The 20,557-nt window shown below is 42.0% G+C and overlaps 1 protein-coding gene across 1 annotated transcript in view; it reads right to left on the bottom strand.

Moving 5' to 3' along the window:
* The window catches only part of LOC142011516 (elongin-A-like), a 36,488-nt gene extending 16,506 nt beyond the window's left edge, over nucleotides 1-19,982 (bottom strand). Inside the window, exons 1-5 of the mRNA XM_074991162.1 lie at nucleotides 19,638-19,982; nucleotides 9,533-9,589; nucleotides 7,958-8,070; nucleotides 4,628-5,345; nucleotides 2,316-2,415 (exon numbers count right to left, since the gene is read on the bottom strand). Of these exons, the coding sequence (XP_074847263.1) occupies nucleotides 2,316-2,415; nucleotides 4,628-5,345; nucleotides 7,958-8,070; nucleotides 9,533-9,589; nucleotides 19,638-19,715 (1,066 nt within the window). The 5' untranslated portion in view covers nucleotides 19,716-19,982. The remainder of the gene's footprint in view (nucleotides 1-2,315; nucleotides 2,416-4,627; nucleotides 5,346-7,957; nucleotides 8,071-9,532; nucleotides 9,590-19,637) is intronic.
* Nucleotides 19,983-20,557: the final 575 nt, after the last annotated feature.

A 20,557-nucleotide genomic window follows, 5' to 3' on the forward strand; every position in this document is an offset into this window, starting at 1 on the left:
GTTTAATACCTTTTACCTATAGAAGTCAGCAGTCAAAGTCTGAATTAATACCAAAACTTAAAACAAATTGATGATTTAGTTCTTGTAAATATTCATCTAATTTACAAATTTGTTTGATAGTTTGGTGAAATTTGTTACAAGTATTAGCTTCTTTAGTGTAACAGTAGGGATATTTCAAAGGCAAAAGGCAGTTTCAGGACAACTATGCAGGGAAGTTCTCACAGTATCCATCTGCACATACACAGGTCACGTCATGCTCCACATTCAAGGAGTAGCATGTCTGTCAGTTATCACACAGCTGCCCCATCTGCAAGTTTCTATACTTGTTTTATCGAAACAGGTCTGGTTAATAACGTAACACTACATCCTCAAGTTTTCACAAAAGCATGTTTTGAATATGAGTGTGCATAACTCAAATATGCTTTATGCAAAACAGGGCAAATAACCTATCATGAAAGAGCCTGTAACTCCCTGAATGTATTATATTCCATGTGCATGCATTTTTGTACCTAAAGTTAGAAATATAAAGTGTAAACCTGTTTATTAATCTACAACTTCTAGTGAAAACTGTGAGTGATACTTAAGGAACTTAATGGCCCAGTGCTCAAGGCAACAATCTAAAAATGACTGTTTGTCCTGCAAGCCTAAACTTTGTTTAGTCTTAAAGTAGGATGACCACATAGCTCTATGGCAAATATGGGACACTAGCCTCCAGGGATGGTGGTGGGGGGGCTGCTGTTCCATATCAGGGCTCCTCAGTGATGGGGGCAGCCGCCCCACAGTGAAGCACCAAGGATGGCGGCTCCGCAGACCTCTGATGAGGCAAGAGTGGAGGATGGGGTTCCACAACCTCCCAGCTGGGGGGAGGTGGGGATGGCAGGAAATGAAGAGGATGACTCATGGCAGAGCTCACCAGCAGTTGGGGATGCCTCCATAAGGTGCCAGGGAATGGGGCAGCCACCCTGCAGAGGAGTTCCCTGGCAGCCAGGGCTCCCGCCTCGAAACACATGATGCCAGGGAACAGGAGCCCCACAAAATATGGGACAATCAATCCATTTTCTCCAAAGAGTCAGTTTAAATAAGGGATTGTCCTGGGAAAAATGAGAGAGACTGTTGCCCTATCTTAAAGGGGTATGTGACCACATCACCTGGTGCTGGAATCCGGCTTAACTTTCCTATTTTTCCATTGGGATGGGGAGGACTGATCCAAGGATTCTGGCCTTTTGCAAATTATAGTTAAGGGATGGAAAGCAATCAATGATCATCTTTAGCTGGCTTCTGAAACTGCCTCCCCATCTGAAGAGGGTGCACAAAAAGCTGTCAGATCCCAACCAGAGAAGAGATCAGCTCTGAAGGATTTTGCCAGAAATAAGGGCTTGGGTAAGAAATAGGATATGTAACAACTTCTCCCAGTGAATTAGGCTTCGTTGGTGTGCTTTGTTTATTTTAATCTAGTAACTTGCTTTGATGTTTTTTCACCTACTTTTTATACTTAAAAAAATAAAATCACTTTTATCTATCATCAACCCCACTGTAAATAAGTTACCTTGTGTCGGGGGAGCAACAGTTGTGGATATCTCTCTCTTTCATTGACAAGAGGGTGAACTTTATGAGCTCTGTGTGTCAAAGTTTAGAGTGAGAAATTTATTTGGAGTTTTGTTCCTATTTAGGGGATGTACTTCTGGGTGCTATCAAGCCTCTGTAACTGAGCCCTGCCAAAGCTGTTATTGGTATCTGTATTACTCTGCTGAGGGCTGTTACCCAACTCTGTGCTTTGCCTGGGGGAGACCAGAGCTTCTGGCCCACCAGCACAGGGTGGTGAGATGCCCCAGCGGGAAGGGAGGCAGTTCAGTGGTATGATCAGCACAGCAGGTAATCTCAGGGGGACCTCTGGGATCCAACCCATTGTAAATAATACAGAATGCTAGGTTTTCCCCCACCTCAGAGGTACAGAAAGGACCAAAAAATAAATGGAAGAGTCACTGAGCTAAAGAAAAATGGACTCAGTGTGGCATATTCCCTCCCACAACCATGGAAATCTGCCTCATCTTCTCTGTATGGTTTGGATTCCACAAAGACTGAACGCCTTCTTAAAGTGGATGGAACTGGGGAATCTGAAACTGTATGCTACCTACTGCCTCCAGAGCTTAGTGGATCCATACATGGGAGCCAGTGCAGAAGGTGAAGAATTTCACTAGCACAAAAACATAGGCATGTTTTTTGTGAAGGGTGCAATACAGCCCACACTCTTAGCAGGACTGCTCTCCTAACTGTTTGTTTCAGTCTCATCTGTAACAGTCTTAGATATTGCTTACCTTTGAACTCAGTAGAATAAGGGGGAGAAGATAAGGATATGTCTGGCAGATATTTGGGCAGTGGGGTATTAAGCAGATCTTGGAGTGATGCTGTCTTGGCCTACATGCATTCAAGAAAAAGCAAAGTTACAATTTCCCAATCCTTAGATAAGACAAAAGAGTCTTCAAATAAATCACCGAATCCCAAAACAAAGCCAAAAGTATTTCAGGATACCTGGACTTCTTGCTGTCTCAGACTATATATTAGTCAAGTATCAGAGGGACAGCCGTGTTAGTCTGGATCTGTAACAGCAATGAAGGGTCCTGTGCCACCATATAGACTAACAGAAAAGTTTTGAGCATGAAAACTCACGAAAGCTCATGCTCAAAACTTTTCTGTTAGTCTGTAAGGTGCCACAGGACCCTTCGTTGCTGTTACTATATATTAGGTCACCATAACTATGAATTAACTTTTCATTTTATCCATTCATTAGCTGCCAACACTCTATTACATACAAAAGCAAAATACATCACAGGACCCTGGCCACAATCTATACACAAGATGGGTTTAAGGAACGAATCACAAGTGGATGCTGGTCTAAATCACTGCAGAAGTTGCAAGGTGGGTAGTGAATGAGACAGGGGACTACATGAAGAGAAAAGATGGTTATATGGTAGTTGAATGCTATTCTGAAAAAGGAGACTTTATATCTCCCTCTGCCATGGATTTCCTATATTTTACTGGGCAAGAGACTTGGTCAAAAGTTTTCACAGATGGCCATTGAGTTTCTGCCCAACTTGAGTCAGTAGGTTCCTGAGTTTTCTGAAGTGCTAAATACAGATGACTGCAGGTGAAGACAATGGAAACGACCTATGCTATATGATAATGCTCTTAAAGAAAAAAGTCAGACCCTGCATGTCTTACATTACATACCCAATCACTGGTCACTCAAGACTCTTGAAATTTTGGCTTAGCCTCACATCCCCATCCCTGAAAGTCTTCTACTCCCATTCAAGTGTTTTGAACATAAATTCATTTGACAATGAGACTCAAATATTTATGGCACTGAAAGCCCATGAGGAATGATATACTTGTTTATTTGGAGTTTGTTCTAGATGTTGTGCACTGAGTAAGGTATGGAGCTACTACACACTGATAAGTTACTGGACAGCTGCCTTGTTACTTAAGCAGCAACTAGCTTGTCTGTAAGGCCAATTCCAGGAAGCACACTAAGCACATTCCTGCTCAGAAAAACTGCTCTTTAAGCATGTGCTTCAATCCTATGGAATCCAATGGGACTTTGTGTTCTTAAAACTAAGCACATGCTTAAGGGATTTTGTCAATAAAAACACTTTTCTGAGCCAAATAAGAGAAAATCCTGCAGAAAATCACAATCACATCAATAAAGATTATCATAATTCATAGGCACAAGAAGGCACAATTATGTTTGCAAGGGCAAGCTCAGTTCTGACATTTTATTTTCTCAGCACTCAACTTTGCAATCTTTAATATTTAACTTCTAACTATTTAATTCAAGAAAAACTATGATCATATTTCTTTGGGTCAAAAATGATTTCTAATCATTAGTAACCACTTCTTTGTGTGGCTGATATGTCAATGTCATGCCTGCTGAGGTTTGAATTACAGGTTCAGCCTCCTTTGTCTGGCACTCTTGGGACCTGAGCAGGGATTTTGCCAGCCCAAGGGAGGTAAATTCTACCACCTCCTCCTGGGATCCCCTTCCAGCTGTCACCAACAAGTCCCCGACTCCTCCCCCACTCCCCTCCTGAAGGCTCCCCAGCCACCTCTCCCAAGGCACAGCTTTTCCAGGCCACAGATTCCTGTCCCAGTCCCAGACACAACTTCCCTGGGCCACGGCTTCCCACCCAGCACCATCAATAAGCCACTGAGAGCTGCTGCTCCCTGTCCTGGGGCTTTCCACTCAGGCTCCAGCCATAGCTTCCTGTCCAGCTAACCCTGGCCACCGCCCCTAGCACGGGATGAGGACCTCCTGCTGCAGCTCACGGGCCCGGACTCCCTGGCTGCATGCCCCCCCGCTGCCCTCCCCCACTGCCAGACCAGCTGTGGCTGCCCTGCCCTGGACTCCTGCAACTGGTCAGGCTGGCCTCTCCTCCTCCCAGCCCTGGGACTCCCAGTTACTGGAACATCTGTGGTCCTGTCAGACCAAGGAACTTGCTGGACAGGAGAATGCCAGATCTGGATATTTTGGCCCGTAAAATGTACAGAACTGAACTGTAAAATAAATTTGTTCATAAACTAACAATTAAATTGGCACTTCATTTCATGCTAGCATGACTAAATAATAGTTTACCTTTTTAGTGGGATTTTCTGACTGATCATCGTCTGATTTGTGTGATTTTTCCTCTCTCTCTTTTGTGACAGGGGATACTGAATTTTTCTGCAATGAGCAGTTTTTCCGTTCACAGCCCTTGATGTTTTTTGACTTCTCACTTGTAGTACAAGTCTTCCTCTTTCTTTTAATTGAAACCTGATCATAATTAAGATAGGATTCAAAAGACATAGTAGGGGGTTCAAAGTCCTCATCATTGGGCAGCCTTGTTTTGCTTCCCACATTAAGTGTTTGTTTTAATTTTCCTGAGTCCTCAGAGTTTCTCTGTTTGGAGGGATCCTTACAAGAGTCTTTTTTTGGCAATGAGTCTTTTTTTTTGGCTGTTGGGGAATGGTGATTTTCTGAAGGTTTTTTACTAGCTTCAGAGGTTGCATCTCTATGGTCACTTTTTGTGTCTTCAGGACTGATGCTTCGAGAAGTACTTTTAGAACTATTGAAGCTATGTGTTTTACTTTCACATCCATTATAAGACTGGATATCTTTATTTCTTTGCTTATTCTCTCTAAAACCATGTTCCTTCTTCCACTTAACAGAAGTCGAAGATCTTTTACAGTCTTCTGACGCTAATTCAGATGTTATCTTGTCAGAGTGCTTATTCTCCTTACAAACAGATGATTTTGTCTTGTCCAATGAGACTTTTTTCCTCTTTTCAGTGTTCTGCCTTTTCCCCTTGTTGTCACTGAAATACAAGACAACCAGAATATACATGAATTTAATGCCAAAGATGACTAAAGATGAACTTCAGTCCTTTCTACAAATGTTATCAATAAAAGAGAAAGTTTTAAAATCTCACACACTATGCTTCAACATTCTGAGTTGTTTAAAAGTCTTCTGAAGAGTAACAAATACACATATATTGTTTTGAGCTGGATGAAACTTATGAGTTGACTTAACCCCCTGCTGAGATTGAAGGATGAGTGAACCTCTGTCTATTAGCAAAACCATAAACATAAGCCCCCCACCTAAAAAGGTTGTAACACACCCCAGAGCTTTAGGCCATGTATTGGTTTTGGTAGGCTACATGTGAGACTGACCAAGCTGAGGAATGCCAAGAAGGCCAGAGCCAATAAGCAAACAGTGCTGCCTTAGAAAAACTGGAAGTGCACTTTTGGATCTGGCATTGGCTAAAAAGAGTTGAAGCTGCAAATGAAGAAAAATGCTCCTTCTGGTCTTGGTTCCTTCTGCATTCAGAGACACGGGACTTCACACATTTCTTTTCAAATAAAAGAAGATTGTAAAGAAAATACCAGACTATCAGACTTTTATTGGAACGTTCCCAGGACCAAACTTTAACTAGCTGCTCAGGTCAGAAAAGGCAATAGAATTAATAATTTGGTTTCTTGCAATGTAAAATTTTTACAAATACAATTGTTAGGCAGTTCACTGGTACTGGAAAAATCATTCAAAAGAAATTCAAGATTTAATAAACTTAAAATTCAACTAATGATTTAACTCAGATTTTCCTCATAACCAAACAAACTTCAGAATACCTTCCCCAACCTATCTATCTCCTCAACCCTCAGGCTGGTGGCTTGACACCGTCTCATACATATCAGGAATAGAACTGTGAAGAGCCTAAAACACATTTGGCCTGATGAGCACAGCAGTGGCTCTACCAATCAGATGGAAAGTACATCTACAATGTGGAGCTAGTGAACAGGAAGTGCACATACGAATTTTGCAAGAAAGGTCTCCAGGTGAAAGAGGCATAAAACTACTTACAGGCCTACTTTGTTAGGAACTGGGGAGCCTCTGGGAAAAGGAGGAATGGAACAGCTTCCATTAGGGATACAAAATGCTCTTTAATGAGGCTTGCTGGTTAACTGGTTAAACATTAATGTCCCCAGCTTACATACCAGGAGTTTTTAAACAGATTTGGTCTATTTCAGCTTGGAAAAGAAACAAATATGTGCAAGGTGACCATCCATTCCATATTTGGCAGGACAGTCCCATATTTGGGCCCTCCCCTGCCCCACTGACTTCTTCTACCAGCAGCTGCACAGGCAGGTCACTTCCCCAAGCTTCAGGGACATGCGGGGAGCATGGGCAGCTTACGCTTCCCCAAGGAGCACCGGTGGCTGTCACCTATTTCCTGTATTTATGACAGGGAACTATGGTTGCCCTAATTATGGGACAATGGCATGGAGTAAGTGAATAATGAAATATTGTGTGAAGGGGTAAATAATAAAAGAACCAGGGGTTGCTCAATAAAATTAATATGCAGCAGGTTTAAAACAAACCAACGGAAACATTAATCAAACACAACACAGTCAACCTGTGGTGGACACACTGCCATGAAATGTTGTGAAGGCCAAACTGGATTCAACAAAGAATTACATAAATTCACGGAGAACAGATTCATCAGTGGCTATTAACTAAGATGATCAGGGATTCAACCCCTAAGCCACTGACTGCCAGATGTAGGGACTGGATCACAAAGGATGGACCACTCAATAACCACCTTTTTCTCTTCACTCCCTTTGAAGCATCAACATCCACTCTTGCTGGGCTACACAGACCATTGGTCTAAACCAGCATGGTCATTCTGATGCATTTGCTCTTTACGTAAGTGGGACCAAAAGTCAGGAAAAAAAGGGGGGGGAGGGGAGAAGGGGGGAGAATTATATAGGAACTTCACATAACAGCCATGAAACCATTAGTGACAGAGTACTTTAGACACAGGTTTACAGCAACTGTCACTTAAGTCAAAAGTACTAAGAATCAGGGATGGCCTTGAAACACATTAATTTGTAGCTATGTTGAGCTGCTTCACACACATGCCACTCTTTTGTGTTTCTTGAGGAATATTTCATATATGTTAATAAGCTTAAAGTTGTAAGGTTCCTCCTCTTTCTCCCTTGGACACAGCAAGGTAAGGGAATGGAACAGAAATCAAGTGGGTGGAAGTGTGATAAAGGAGGAACATTTAACTACATTCCACTTTTGCTCCATTCCTGATCTGTACATGGCACTTCCCCGAAGAATTAGATGCTGATACCCATTTGCTGGATTAGTCTAACCTTCATCAATTCAGGGGGTGGAGACTGGCTTGTTTGTTGACAATGGGTCAATAATTTCACCACTAATGCAATTGCAAGTTTTGGCAATATTTTACCAAATAGCATTCACAAACAAGTCTTTCATTTTACTTACTGTAATTCCAAATACAGACTTTCTGTAGGTCTTAAATTTACCATGCTAATTCCACTGTATAAAAATGGAACAGTCTGTACTGAAAGTATTATATTGGACAAGAATCTCTCTCAAAATTAAAATTAGACTTACACCTACCTTTCATTTTCTGGCAGAATAAGTTTTTTCCAGTGGTCTACCAGAGATTTAGCTATATTCCCAGCACTGGCATGTTTCCTAAAACTGTTAACTGTTTTTCCTATTCCAGTTTCCTATTGAAGACAGTGCAAGGAGGACAGAAACATGTAACCAACATTTTGAATATACTTCTACTACTAACTAATTAAATTCACACAGCATTACGAGTTGTAGCTAGAAAAAATTCTTTGACAGCAGTCATTTTGAAATAACTATTTAAGTGCCTACACAATGCAACCACTATTTCAAAATAATTTCAAAATAGCGATTGGCTTATTTCAGAATTGGTAAACCTCATTCTACAAAACAAAACAGCAGAAATGTAGCAATTCAAAGGCTAACAAAATGATTTATTTGGTGATGAGTTTTTGTGGGACACACCCACTTCAACAGATCAATAGCATTGCCAATAAAAGACTGACATTTATAAGTACAGAGGTCAAAAAAATTGTAATAAAAACTGAAAAATCAAGTACATAGGACTGAATGAGGGCAGTGAGGGGTGGGGAATGTTAAGTGTCTTGCCTGAGATAATTATGAGCATCAAAGGATAGGCTAACATGGCTACTTTCTGTTACTACTCATTCTACAAAGAATTTCTGTTCTATTTTGAAACAGCTATTTCAAAGCACATGCTGTTAAGACAGGGAATGGGGCCTATTTCGAACTATGGCTCTATTTTTAAATAGGCTCTGTGTGTACATGCTATATTTCAAAACAGCTAAGCGCTATTTCAAAATGCATTTTTGTGTGAAGCAGCATTATTTCAAAATAAGCACTTCTGGAATACATGATTTTGGAGTAAGGCTGCTGTGTGGACATACCCTAAGTATACCACTAAATGAAGAATACCATATCCACATAGACCTAAAGTGGAATTTAAATATGCAAGGCTACATTATGAAATCTGGGAAATAGCCAGGACACCCAAGAGAAAGTAATTTCTCTTGTGAAAAATACTAGAGCATCTAGAAAGTCTGATATGATGTGACATACTGTGAAAAACTGAACACTAGCAGAACCAAGAAGACCATTAACATATGACTACTTAGATGCTTGTTCTAATTGCACAATCACAATTAAGAAGGGATTGTGGTGCCTTGGAAGAAGGGAAGAGTAATAACTGATCTAAAATATGAACTGGTCATGTTTATGTTGTTAGGTATAGAATCAAGGCACCAGTACATGTAACTATAAAATAGAATTGTGTGCATTAACCTACTCCATCATATTTACACAAAGGGTCATTTCACTTTGAGCAAAACCCAACCAGCACAGGATTCTGTTCTCTGGGTGCTCAATAGAAATGACAATATTGTCACCATCTGCCATATTTTCTAGGCAAGGCTGTACCCTGGGGTGGTGTTTGGGAAAAGATTCCATGGTCCCATTTAGCTTCTGATATTTAAAATTAATTGGAATTAGAATTCATGATTGCAAGATGCAACAACTTCCACGGCTTCTGTGGTTGCAAGCCACTAGTTATCTCACAGAACTTTAGAGATGAAGACTTTAAGCACACAGTTTGTCACTTACCACTAGAACGTCCAGTGAAATATCCAAATCCTGCAGTCCCTTGAGTGCTTTTATAATCTGGAAGAAAACATTATGTCACTCTACAAGTAACATTTCATAATTTTTCGTGCTATTCTTACCCACCCTCTCGTTAAAACTGGGATGTCACTTGGAAGAATCCCTCTTCTAACCTCTCAATTTATACTTTGTAATTTCACCATTTTATTAAGTTAGAAGGGCAGATACTACCTTAGGAAAAATAAAAACAGCTCTGTGTTCCCTAGTATATGAGAATGTGGAAGAAAATTTCACATATTTTTGATTTCCCTCATGCACGCTCCTCTTCCAGAAGAGAAATGCTAGTGTACACACAGCCTTAGTGTCACTTTGCTCGCCATAACATTTCTTTTAAAACAACCTCCCTGCCTTTCCCTTTCTTAAAGGCCTTTTTTCCTGTACTGTACTATATTATACATATGAGGAAATTAATTATATACTCCAGGCACAAGCTTTGAATCTGAGTCCGTAACTCATCCAACTTTTGGAAGTGCTTGAGCAACCCTTTCAGTTGTGCTCATCTCTACAAACAACAGATTAAAAGAGGATTTTGCGAGGAACATGCACAGGTGCACTGATCAAGGAGATAAGGTCATCAATTTTAGTTTCTTGAAACAGATAATACAACCGTGAAGTCAACACAAGAACCAGCCAACTGTATTAGAAAAACAAAAACTAAATTAATCAGATTTCCTAACAATCCTTTTTATGGAAAGCGCCTCCTGTTCTCTAGAAAGCCTGGGATGGCTGAGTCTGCAGTGAGATCAGTCACTATGTATGGGAATACCAGAGGACAGACAGCTCCATTTACTTTGTACTATAAATGGGCAATGTGAATGCCAGCAGCTAATTTGGCAATAAAAAAATGGCTGACTTCACAATCCAATACAGAAGAGTGCGAAGTCTGAACACTGAGCTACACATGCAGATGCAACCATTCCTGTCTCATTTAAAAGCCATCAAACTTTCATACAGGTATGATCAAGAAGGAGAACATACATCTTAGAAAATTTCTTCAGATGATAGCTTGGAAACTAGTCATTTAATTAGCCAGGCAGCTCTTATTTGCTTTTTCTTAAAATCAGATTTTTACTTAAGTAATTGTGATCTGACACCCATCAATGTACGGCATTTGCCAAAACAAGGCACAACAAAAATACATTTAAACTTTTCATTTTACATTCTCACAGCATTCACTTATTTCCAGATTACTCTTTTGGTGTTTCTTTATGTCAAGGAAATGGAGAAAGAGAAATTGATCAACCTGCCAATATCTCAAAGTTATTAGCAGCTCTTCAAATAAAATGTGAAGGTCCTAGTTTCTCTGTTTTGCTCTAAAAGCCACAAGAATGCCAATGATGATCCTTCTACATATACTTCACTCAATGCACTGTATTCAGAGATTAATACAAATACTCCCCATAAATATTTTAATTACTCGCATGATACTCCGTCCATTCATTTGCTATAATATAGATTAAAGGATTTCTCTTTACATAATTGCCATTCCCTACATTCTTATGGAAAGCCCCATGCAATTTAAAAGGAATCTATGAAGTACTAACACACACACACACACACACACACACACACACACACACCCTTTAGAATATAAATGAAAACACATCCTTTCTACAGGATTGTAGACAACAGGCTACTTGTTTCTTCATTTGTATTCAGGCAACACCGGACACACCAAACTAAGATGACTATCCTACCGTACAGTGCCTAGAAAAAACACACAATATGGGATAAGGAAAGGGACTAGTATGCTACAATTTAATTAGTGAAAACAAAGGGAAGCACAAAGGGTTGAGACACAGACAGAATGACAGTTGGCAAAAGCCATACCAGTTCCACAACTAGCATTTTGTTTTTTGTGGCTTATTTTAAAATGAATTCTAGAATGGAACATAAAGTAATGGGAAGTCAGGGGGAAGAGGTGTTAATAAGAGCAACAGTGGGAGAGACAAAAGAAGGGGAAAGAGACACTGGGGCTGTATCTTCACCAGCAAGCTCTTTCGAAAAAAATCTTTTGAAAGAAGGGGGCTCTTTTGAAAGAGCCCAGGGAGCATCCACACACAAAAAGCATTCTTTAGAAAGGAAATTAAAAGAACGTGTAACAGCAACAAAGGGTCCTGTGGCACCTTATAGACTAACAGAAAAGTTCTGAGGATGAGCTTTCGTGACCACAGACTCACTTCATCAGATTTCCAAGACCAGCATCTGATGAAGTGAGTCTGTGCTCACAAAAACTCATGCTCAAAACTTTTCTGTTAGTCTATAAGGCGCCACAGGACCCTTCGTTGCTGTTACAGATCCAGACTAACACGGCTACCCCCTCCGATGCTTAAAAGAATGTGGTGCTCCTTTCGAAATCACTCTTTCCCCTTTCAGGAAGGGAGCCCCCTTTCGAAAGTTCTTTCAAAAGAAAATGTGTAGACGCTCCGCAGGTCCCAGTCTTCATGTTCAATCCCTTTCCTGTTCTGTTGAAAGAGAGGGGGCTACATGGACGCTCTTTCGAAAGAGCAGATCACTCTTTTGATCCACTTTTTTGTGTGTGGATGCACACTTTGGAAACAAGCTCTTTCAAAACATCTCTGTAGTGTAGACGTAGCCTGGATGTGCACAGAAGAGATGCAGGAAGATAAAATGGTGAGGTACATGGAGAACAAGGAAAAGAAGTCTCTCTAGCTCCTAGAACTGGCTCCACTATCAGAAACTACTCATTTTATCCTCTCTCAGCTCACATAGGGCAGGAGCTTCTCAGGGACAGGCTTCCCTGCACTCTTAGCTCCAGGTGGGATGAGCAATGGTGGATCCTTGATTTTGTACAGGATTTTTCAGAATGGACGGGATAGTAGTATTTAAATAAATGCAGATTGTTCTCTTTTAGGAATTAAATCTTCATTTTCAATCTGCATCTCAGATTAAGACGTCCGACAACCAACAAACATTAAAGCTGTGTCTACACTTGTATTGCTCTTTTGAAAGAGGCTTACAAATGAGGGAAATCGAAAATGCAATGGAGGTGCAGATTTACATATCTGGTGTCTCCTTTGCACATTCTTTCAAAAGAAGAAAAGCAGTGTAGATGCAGCTCTTTCGAAAGTAAACCCCACCTTCGAAAGAACCCCTCTTCCCATAAGAAAAGGGAAGAGGTGTTCTTTGAAAGATGGGGTTTACTTTCAGAAGAGCCACATCTACATGTAAATCTGCACCTCATTTGCATGTCTCTTTCAAAAGAGGAATGCAAGTGAAGAGACAGCCTAGCAAAACAGCTCTGTAGGAATAAGGTGATAGTTCCAGTTACAGTCAGGGTGAAGTTAAAAACTGCAGCTTGAGACTCTTTTCAAGACATTTTAGTGTCTTTATAGGGTATAACTATTATAGCCTTCCCTTGAAACACATCTGCTGGCATTCTGTATAACTTTAAAGACAGAATAGACCATTATAAGAATTTAATCTCATTTTATGCATACAACTGGCCCCAGAATTTTAACAACCAATTCTTGTATCAAGCCCATAACTTTTGGCAGAGCTCGAGCATCACTTTTAGAAAGATATCAATTTAAACACTTGAAGTGATAGACAAGCCACCACATTCATAGGTAAATTGATTCAACTGCTTAGTGTCCTTTATTAACAATACCTGTGCCTTACTTTTTGCCTGAACCTACCCACCTTCAGACTTTCAACTACTGGTTCTCATGGTGCCTTTTCCCTAAAAGATAAAAGAACCTGCTAATATCAGCAATCTTTCCCCCATGAAGGTACCTTCAAACTGTGATCTGCCTTTTGATCGTCTTTAGTATCAGATTAAAGTAGGTTTTCAGACCCCAAATCATTCCTGTAGTTTTTTTCTGAATAATTTCAAAAATGCAGTTACCCACAACTAGGCGATATTCCTGTAATTATCTCACAATTGCCATGGCATAACTCTAGATCTACCTATTACACAGCCAAGGATAGTGTTTGCTCCATGAAGCTCCACATCATATTGTAATCTCATAATCAGCTGGTTATTCACCATAAACCCTACACCCTTTTCTGAGTCATTGCTTTCCAAAATATAGTCCCCTCCCCCACTTTCTTTAAGTGTGGGTTAGACTCATGGTTCCTAGATATAACCTTGTATGTAACTGCTTTAACATGTGTTTTGTTCAAGTGAGCCCAAATTACCATGGGTTATGGCTCACTCTCTAGAGCTTTCCTGTCATTTATCCCTTGCAATTTTGGGGTTATCTGCAATTTTTACCAGCAATGTCTTAATGTTATCTTCTATATCAACAAGTTTTGAAGTGCATCTTGCCACCTCACTAAAAACATTCCCATTGAATGATTATTGCCCATTTACAATAAGTTCTAAAGATTTAACAGGCAGTTTTTAATCTATTGGATATGTGTTGCATTGATTTTGTACATTGCTAATTTATTTATAACTCCACCATGAAGGCACTGAGAGCTCCAAGACAGTCCCAAGCCTGGATGAAGGAGGAGGGAAAGAGAACCTGTTGCAAGTTATAAAACGGAAGCTACAACTATTTGGACATATTTGCAGAACGAATGACAAATGAAAAATCAAGACCCTGGTATTCAGCATAATGGACGGTTCGAACAGGAGAGGCAGACCTCACAGAGAATGGATAGATGATGTAGTAGATTGGTGTGGAGCTAGTCTACAGAAACTAAACCACTCTGCACTGGATAGGGAAAAATGGAAGGAAACAGTGGGAGAGGCATCAGACACCAATGAGCGCTGAGCCCATGGTCATTGATGATGATGATGAATTTATTTATCAGAGCACTGTGTTGTAATAAATTATATGCCTTAATGAAGTCTAAATATACTATGTCGCTGTCGACTTCGTTCACAAATTTATCGTCTCGTGAAATATAGTGAGCTTGACAAGATCCATTTTCCATTAAAAACATTTTGATTACTATGAATTTATGCTTCCATCCTTTCTTTACTGATCACACCTCATATAAGCCATTCTGCTATTTTTCAGAGAAAAAAAAATCCAGCTGATTGGATTATATTGACTTGGATCATCATCACTTTATCCTTTTCAAGCACTAGTAAAACATCAGCTTTTTTCCCCATCCTCAGACATTTCCAATTTGTTAAGCCTCATTAATTAGCTATATCAGGAGCACTCAGAGCTCCTTGGCTAATTCTTTCATTACTCGTAGATGCCAGTTATTCAGTCCTGCATATGTGAAAACATATACTTTTGTCAACTACTGTCAGAATGGAAAGCACTGAATTACCCTGTGAACTGATAGTTTTTCAGCTTCTTCCCAAATACAGACCAGAAATCTGTTGAACTCATCTACTTTCCTTCGGCATTGTCAGCATTGACAATTTTACTATCACTGTCTAATAGAAGAGCTAAAGCATTGCTTGAATTTCTTTTTTAACTAATTTTCAAAAATCCTTTTTATTGTCTTTAATTCCACTGGCCATATTTTTATTAATATATTTGGCTTCCCTCAGCAACTGCCTTCATTTAATAACTGCTAGTTTGTAACTGTTATTTTCAGTATCCACTTTTTAATCTCACAAAACAAAAAAGCAGTCATATTGCACTTTAAGGACTGAAAATAATTTACCTCTCTGTGACTATTCACCCTTTTTAGTTTGTTATATATTTTCATTTTGCAATGCTTCCCACCCCCCTGTCCCCGCATAACCAGAAAGCTGTTTAAAACCAACTAAGTCTGTTGTGATTGTTACATTGTTGGTTTTGGGCCAGTTACTAAACTCCCAATCATCCTTCATCATATTGGTTGAAGAAACATGTACACAAATCTTCATCATCAGTAATTAGGTCCTTTAAAGCAACACGTATACATTACTGGTCAGGCCTACATATCTCTCTCTCTCTCTCTCTCTCTCTCTCTCTCAGAAAACTGAACATTTACAAATTTAAAGTAATTTTAAATTTGACAGCAAATCCTTTAAACAGTGCAGCCTAGATCCACAAAGTTTCTAAGGTACAATTCTAGAGGGTTAGTTGTTTAAGTCTGCTTTTCAGGCACCCCTACAACCCACAAAACCCTCACTCAGCTGCTTCCTAACTCTGCAAGTGTCTAAACTCACCCAGTGCCTAAGGTTTTGCAGCAGAAGTTCTGTCGGAGCTTAAGTTTCAGTCTGTGGACATGCACACTGATGCCTCACTCTAAGCACCAGGATGCCTAGCTGTAAACTTGTAGCACTTTAAAGACTAAAAATTAAAGTGCTACATTTCTGCTTTGTTTTGTTGGAGTACAGACTAAAACAGCCACCACTTCTCTGTTGCTATCTGTAAACTGGGCAAAGACAGGTCTTAGCCTTTCTGTCTCACCCATCGGGCCCAGCCCTGCAGGTATGCTTTGAGGCTGCCTACCACACTGCATCCCATTTAAAATCTGTCCAGGACAGGAGAAAGAGGCTGGGGTGCGGGGAGGAGGCTACCTTATAAATTTTAGCCAAGGGGTCACAGCTCTGTCCTGAGAGGTGAGAGACTGCCATTCAAACCTTCTTCCTCCAGCGCAAGCAGAGGTAGATATTGAACTTGGGTCTCTTACTGTACGTCAACCACTGGGATAGAAGTTGTAAAGTGGGCAACACTTCCTACTTTCCTCACCCCCCTTTTGCACAGCTTGAGGTGGGCTCCTTACTCATTTTCCACACAAAATTACTGGGCTCAGGCAGCTTAGGCACCTAAAGAAAGGATTCCCAGTTATGGGTTACAAGCAGCATCAGGCACTTCTTGGAAGCCTGGATTTTAACATCATGAGAGAGGACTTAGGATACACCACTCTTTTCAGCATCTACCACCATGCTTAGTGGCTCTCTGCCTACCAAGATGGCTTTTTTCTCTGCAAAGAGCCAGTCTCTCCATACATTGTATCGGGAGCCCAGGTGCCTAATGGTGCTTTGTGGATTGCATTATTGTTTCAATAATTTTCTAGATACCGCAGAATTAGACCTTGCAACATTAAGCGATCCTGCCCAAAGCTGTGAAGTTATCCACCTCTCCCCTGATTACACAGACACAAGTTTTAAACTTGCCAGCCATGCACACTGAGGCAAGATTCTGAAAGTCAAACATGAGTCCCTCCTTCTGATTCTCCATCATCAATAATAAATATTCCATAGGCCAACTAAGGTATGCAATCACAGCAGTGTAACATCAGTGAAAGTTAGTGGGTTTGCAGAGCCAAAAGTGGGAGCATAATTTGTAAGCAACAGTTGCACAAGTGTCAGTGAGGATATAGCCTACAAAAAAAAAAAAAAAACACAACAAAAAAACATTCAGCACAAGAAAGCAACTGATATTTTGATTCTCATAACTATCACAAATAGCAAATACATTTGAAATAAGTGAAAATATGAGTCTAAATAAAAACTATAGATGTGCATACATGTATGTATGTATATATACACACACACTACACATATGCATTTGTACATGCACACAGAAATCAAAGAAGGGGCAGAAAAATGTAACTATTCATGAGTTCCAAGTTGCTCAGTAACCAGTGATTATGGAAAAATTAGTATAACTGCTCTCTGCATACAGCAGCTTTGCCAGAAATTGAAAAATTTTACACTTTTCTGCATTCAAACAAGGCCTGTAACATTTAACTATGGTGCTTGATTAAATGTTATGTTTAGTGTTGGTCTGCACTGGGAAATTACATCCAAAATCTACACTCCAGACACATAACCAGGCTGACTTAGAACTGTCTACGCCAGGGCTTAAGTCAACAGGAGAATTCTTGACCTAAATACTGCCTCTTGGGAAGGTGGATTACCTACATCAGTAGAAGAACCCCTCCTGTTGGCACAAGTAATGTTTACTCTGAAGTTCTACAGCAGCACAGCTGCAGTTCTGCTGCTGTAGTATTTTAAGCATAGATCTACCCTCAGTTTCCTCTAAATATGCTGTTGGGTGCCTACTGGTTGTCACGATATTATGGCCGGTAAAAGGATAAACAGCAGTCAGTGGAATCCTGGTAATCTTCCCTCTCAGGTCTGGTTTCATTCTCATTCACTTTAATGGTCAAATGCTCAACCTTCTGGAAAGATTGGACTTATCTGCATTTGAAGTTTGCTTCTGGGTGCCTCCCATCTACTTATAACTTCTTATGGCTCCTGGGCAATCCTGCTGTCCTACAGAAGCCTGGGTTCTTTTTAAGCTTAGGAGCTGCTTTGTTGTTCCTGTATAACTGGCATACGCTGTCACCTTCTCAAATGGGTAATTCCAGTCATTCTTTGCTGTGTAGCAATAGCAAATACACAAAGCTTCATCTCATTTAGAACTGCTATCAAATACAAAGTAGTTTGCACCCCAGAAGCTCAGAGTGTTTTAGCTTTCTCTTCCGAGTGTCAAGTCTTCAGATGTAGCCAACACTGTCCATTACTTAGATGGGTTTGCTGTAGATGCTCTGTTATATTGAGATCACAAGTTCTAACGACCTCACCTTTCTTGACTTTCATCATAGATCACCACCACCACCCCTATAGTGAAGAGGGTTTCCTAATACAAAAATGCATGCCCCTATAAAACAGGATAAAACAGTCAAGCTTTGTCCCGCTCCAGGTCAAAATAACTTGAGAGAAATAACAAAGGCCAACTGACTAGCAATTAGCTTAAAAACGCTAATACTCTCAGAACGACTAGAATAGCAAAACTAACAAAAGAGTATTTATCTTAAGCAGTGATTTTTCCAACCAACCAAGAGTAACATTATCCAGTAGAACCTCAGAGTTACAAGCTGATGTGAACTGAAACCAGAAGCACACAATCAGGCAACTGGAGGGAAGAAGGGGGGAATAAATGCTGCAGAGGAAGCTCTCAAACTGTGGGTCTGGACCACAGTGTGGGTCACAACCCCATTACAGTGGAGTCACTGGGCCAGCACTAGACTTTCTGGGATACAGGGCAAAAGCCCATGTTTTATCCCCACCTATGGCAGTGGAGCTCAGATTGCAGTCCCCTCTCTCCAGCCAACCGCAAAGGGGGTCACGTAGTAACTTTGTTGTCAGGAGAGTTGCTGTGCTACCAAGTTAGAAAACCCCTGCAGCCCAGTAGTGTGTTAAACCTAAACCACTAAACAAAGGGAGGGGGGATTAAACAAAGAAACTATTCTTTACCTGTTTAATTTAAATTAGAATGGTTAAAGGCAGCATTTTTCTTCTGCATAACAAAGTTTCAAAGCTGTATTAGGTTGATGTCCAGTTGTAAACTTCTGAAATAACCACCGTAACATTTTGAGCTGAGTTACAACCCTTCAGTATTATGAACAACCTCCATTCCAGGTGTTTGTTATTTGGAGGTTCTGCGATGCATACATAGTCCCATTGAATTCAACAGGGCCACTCACATAAGGCAGCACTGATGGAAAGAACTGGCATTTCAGTACCATTATTGTGAAATCTCACTACAGCTTCCCTTAGAGATATTAAGCATGTAAGTCAAATATAAGAGGCAGGGAAATAAACACTGGATTTTACATCAACATGGCCTTCAATAGCTAACATCATATTTTAACAAAATCAGTTAATTTTACTACCAATAAATATGTTACTTTATATTCAGCTTTTAAAAGGCCATTATAAACACTAAATTCCTAAGATTTTATTCCTATTGCTTTTTAAGCCTGTCTGTAGCACCTCCTTAGAAGCGTCTCGATGAGACTGGCTGTGCACCTCTACCAGACACGTGACTCTCTCCAGCAGAGAGCCTCCCCCCGCCAGGACTGCGGCAGGACAGCTCTTCTTTTCTGTCTAAAGGGCTTTTTAGCTTCTTGTTCAAGAGCTGCGAGAAGAACTCTGCTTGGCCCCACAGCGCCAGGCTAAGCAAAGCTAACACAAGAGTGCCCTGCCGGGGGAATAAAGAGATCTAGGCGCGCAGGAAAGCAGCCGGCGGCTATCAGCTGAAGGTGGTGAAGTCAGTGAAACCCCAAACGCCCCTTGCAGAGGCAGCGGCCAGAGAGATCCCACAGGGGTCCAGGGCAGCCGGCCAGACCCAGGCCCCAGCCGGCCCTGACTCCTGCCTCGGGGGCGGGGCGGTACCTTCTGGGGATCCTGGGTGTGGCCGAGCCGCTCTTTCAGAGACAAGACCCTGGACACCACGCTGGCCGCCTCTGCCATGGCGCAGCTCCGAGCCTGCTCTCGGCGGCTCCCGCCGGCCCCCAGCCCGCCTCTTATAGAGGCGCCCCGGCCAAGGCTTCCCCCCGCTGGCCCAGCACGGCCGGGCCCGGCCCGGCACGCCTGGCGGGGCGGGGCGGGGCGGGGCCGCGAGCGGCGACGTGCCGCTCCCGTGCCTTGGGTGCCCCCGCGGCGCTTGCCCCCGCTCCCCGGCCCGTTTGTTCCTCAGGCAGAGAGAACGGCACTGCCCGGACCCGCGTGGGGGCGGCTGTGGGCCAGAGGGGCTGGACTGGGCTTTGCCACTGGACCAACTTCTGTGGGGTGCGCGCGGCTCTGTCCCGCCTCTCCCCGCCGTGACCTCCCCGGGACGGCTCGGCTCTGTCGCTGTGTCCCACGTGCTGTCTGTCACCATTAGCAGAACTCGCGCGGGCCACGCCCCGGCCGGGGTTGCCGGACGTGCCGTGCAAGAGCGCTCGTGCAGAGCGGAGCTGCGGCCGCTCCCGAGCTCTCCCGCGGGTGCCTGGCGAAGCAGGCCGCCGGGCAGGTGAAAGGGGCTGGCCGGCGGACTGCGCCCCCCAGCCCCGTGCCGCTGCCCCTGTATCTTCCCTGCCTATCAGCGAGCGAGGGCAAAGTGTGCAGGGGAGGGGCAGAGGAAAGGCCAAGCTGCGTGCTTCGCCTCGCTCCCTGGAAGTTCAGCAGCACCAGTGACCAGGGATGTACGGCTGTAGCCTGCCTGCCTGCCTGCCATGTTCACCCCTCTGCACTCTCAGTCCTTATTGCTGCTGCCAAAGCTCCCTGCCCTGACCCACCCCATCCTCAGCCCCTTACCATAATTCCTGACCTCC

This window comes from Carettochelys insculpta, chromosome 3 (genome assembly GCF_033958435.1).
Source record: "Carettochelys insculpta isolate YL-2023 chromosome 3, ASM3395843v1, whole genome shotgun sequence".
NCBI lineage: Eukaryota > Metazoa > Chordata > Testudines > Carettochelyidae > Carettochelys > Carettochelys insculpta.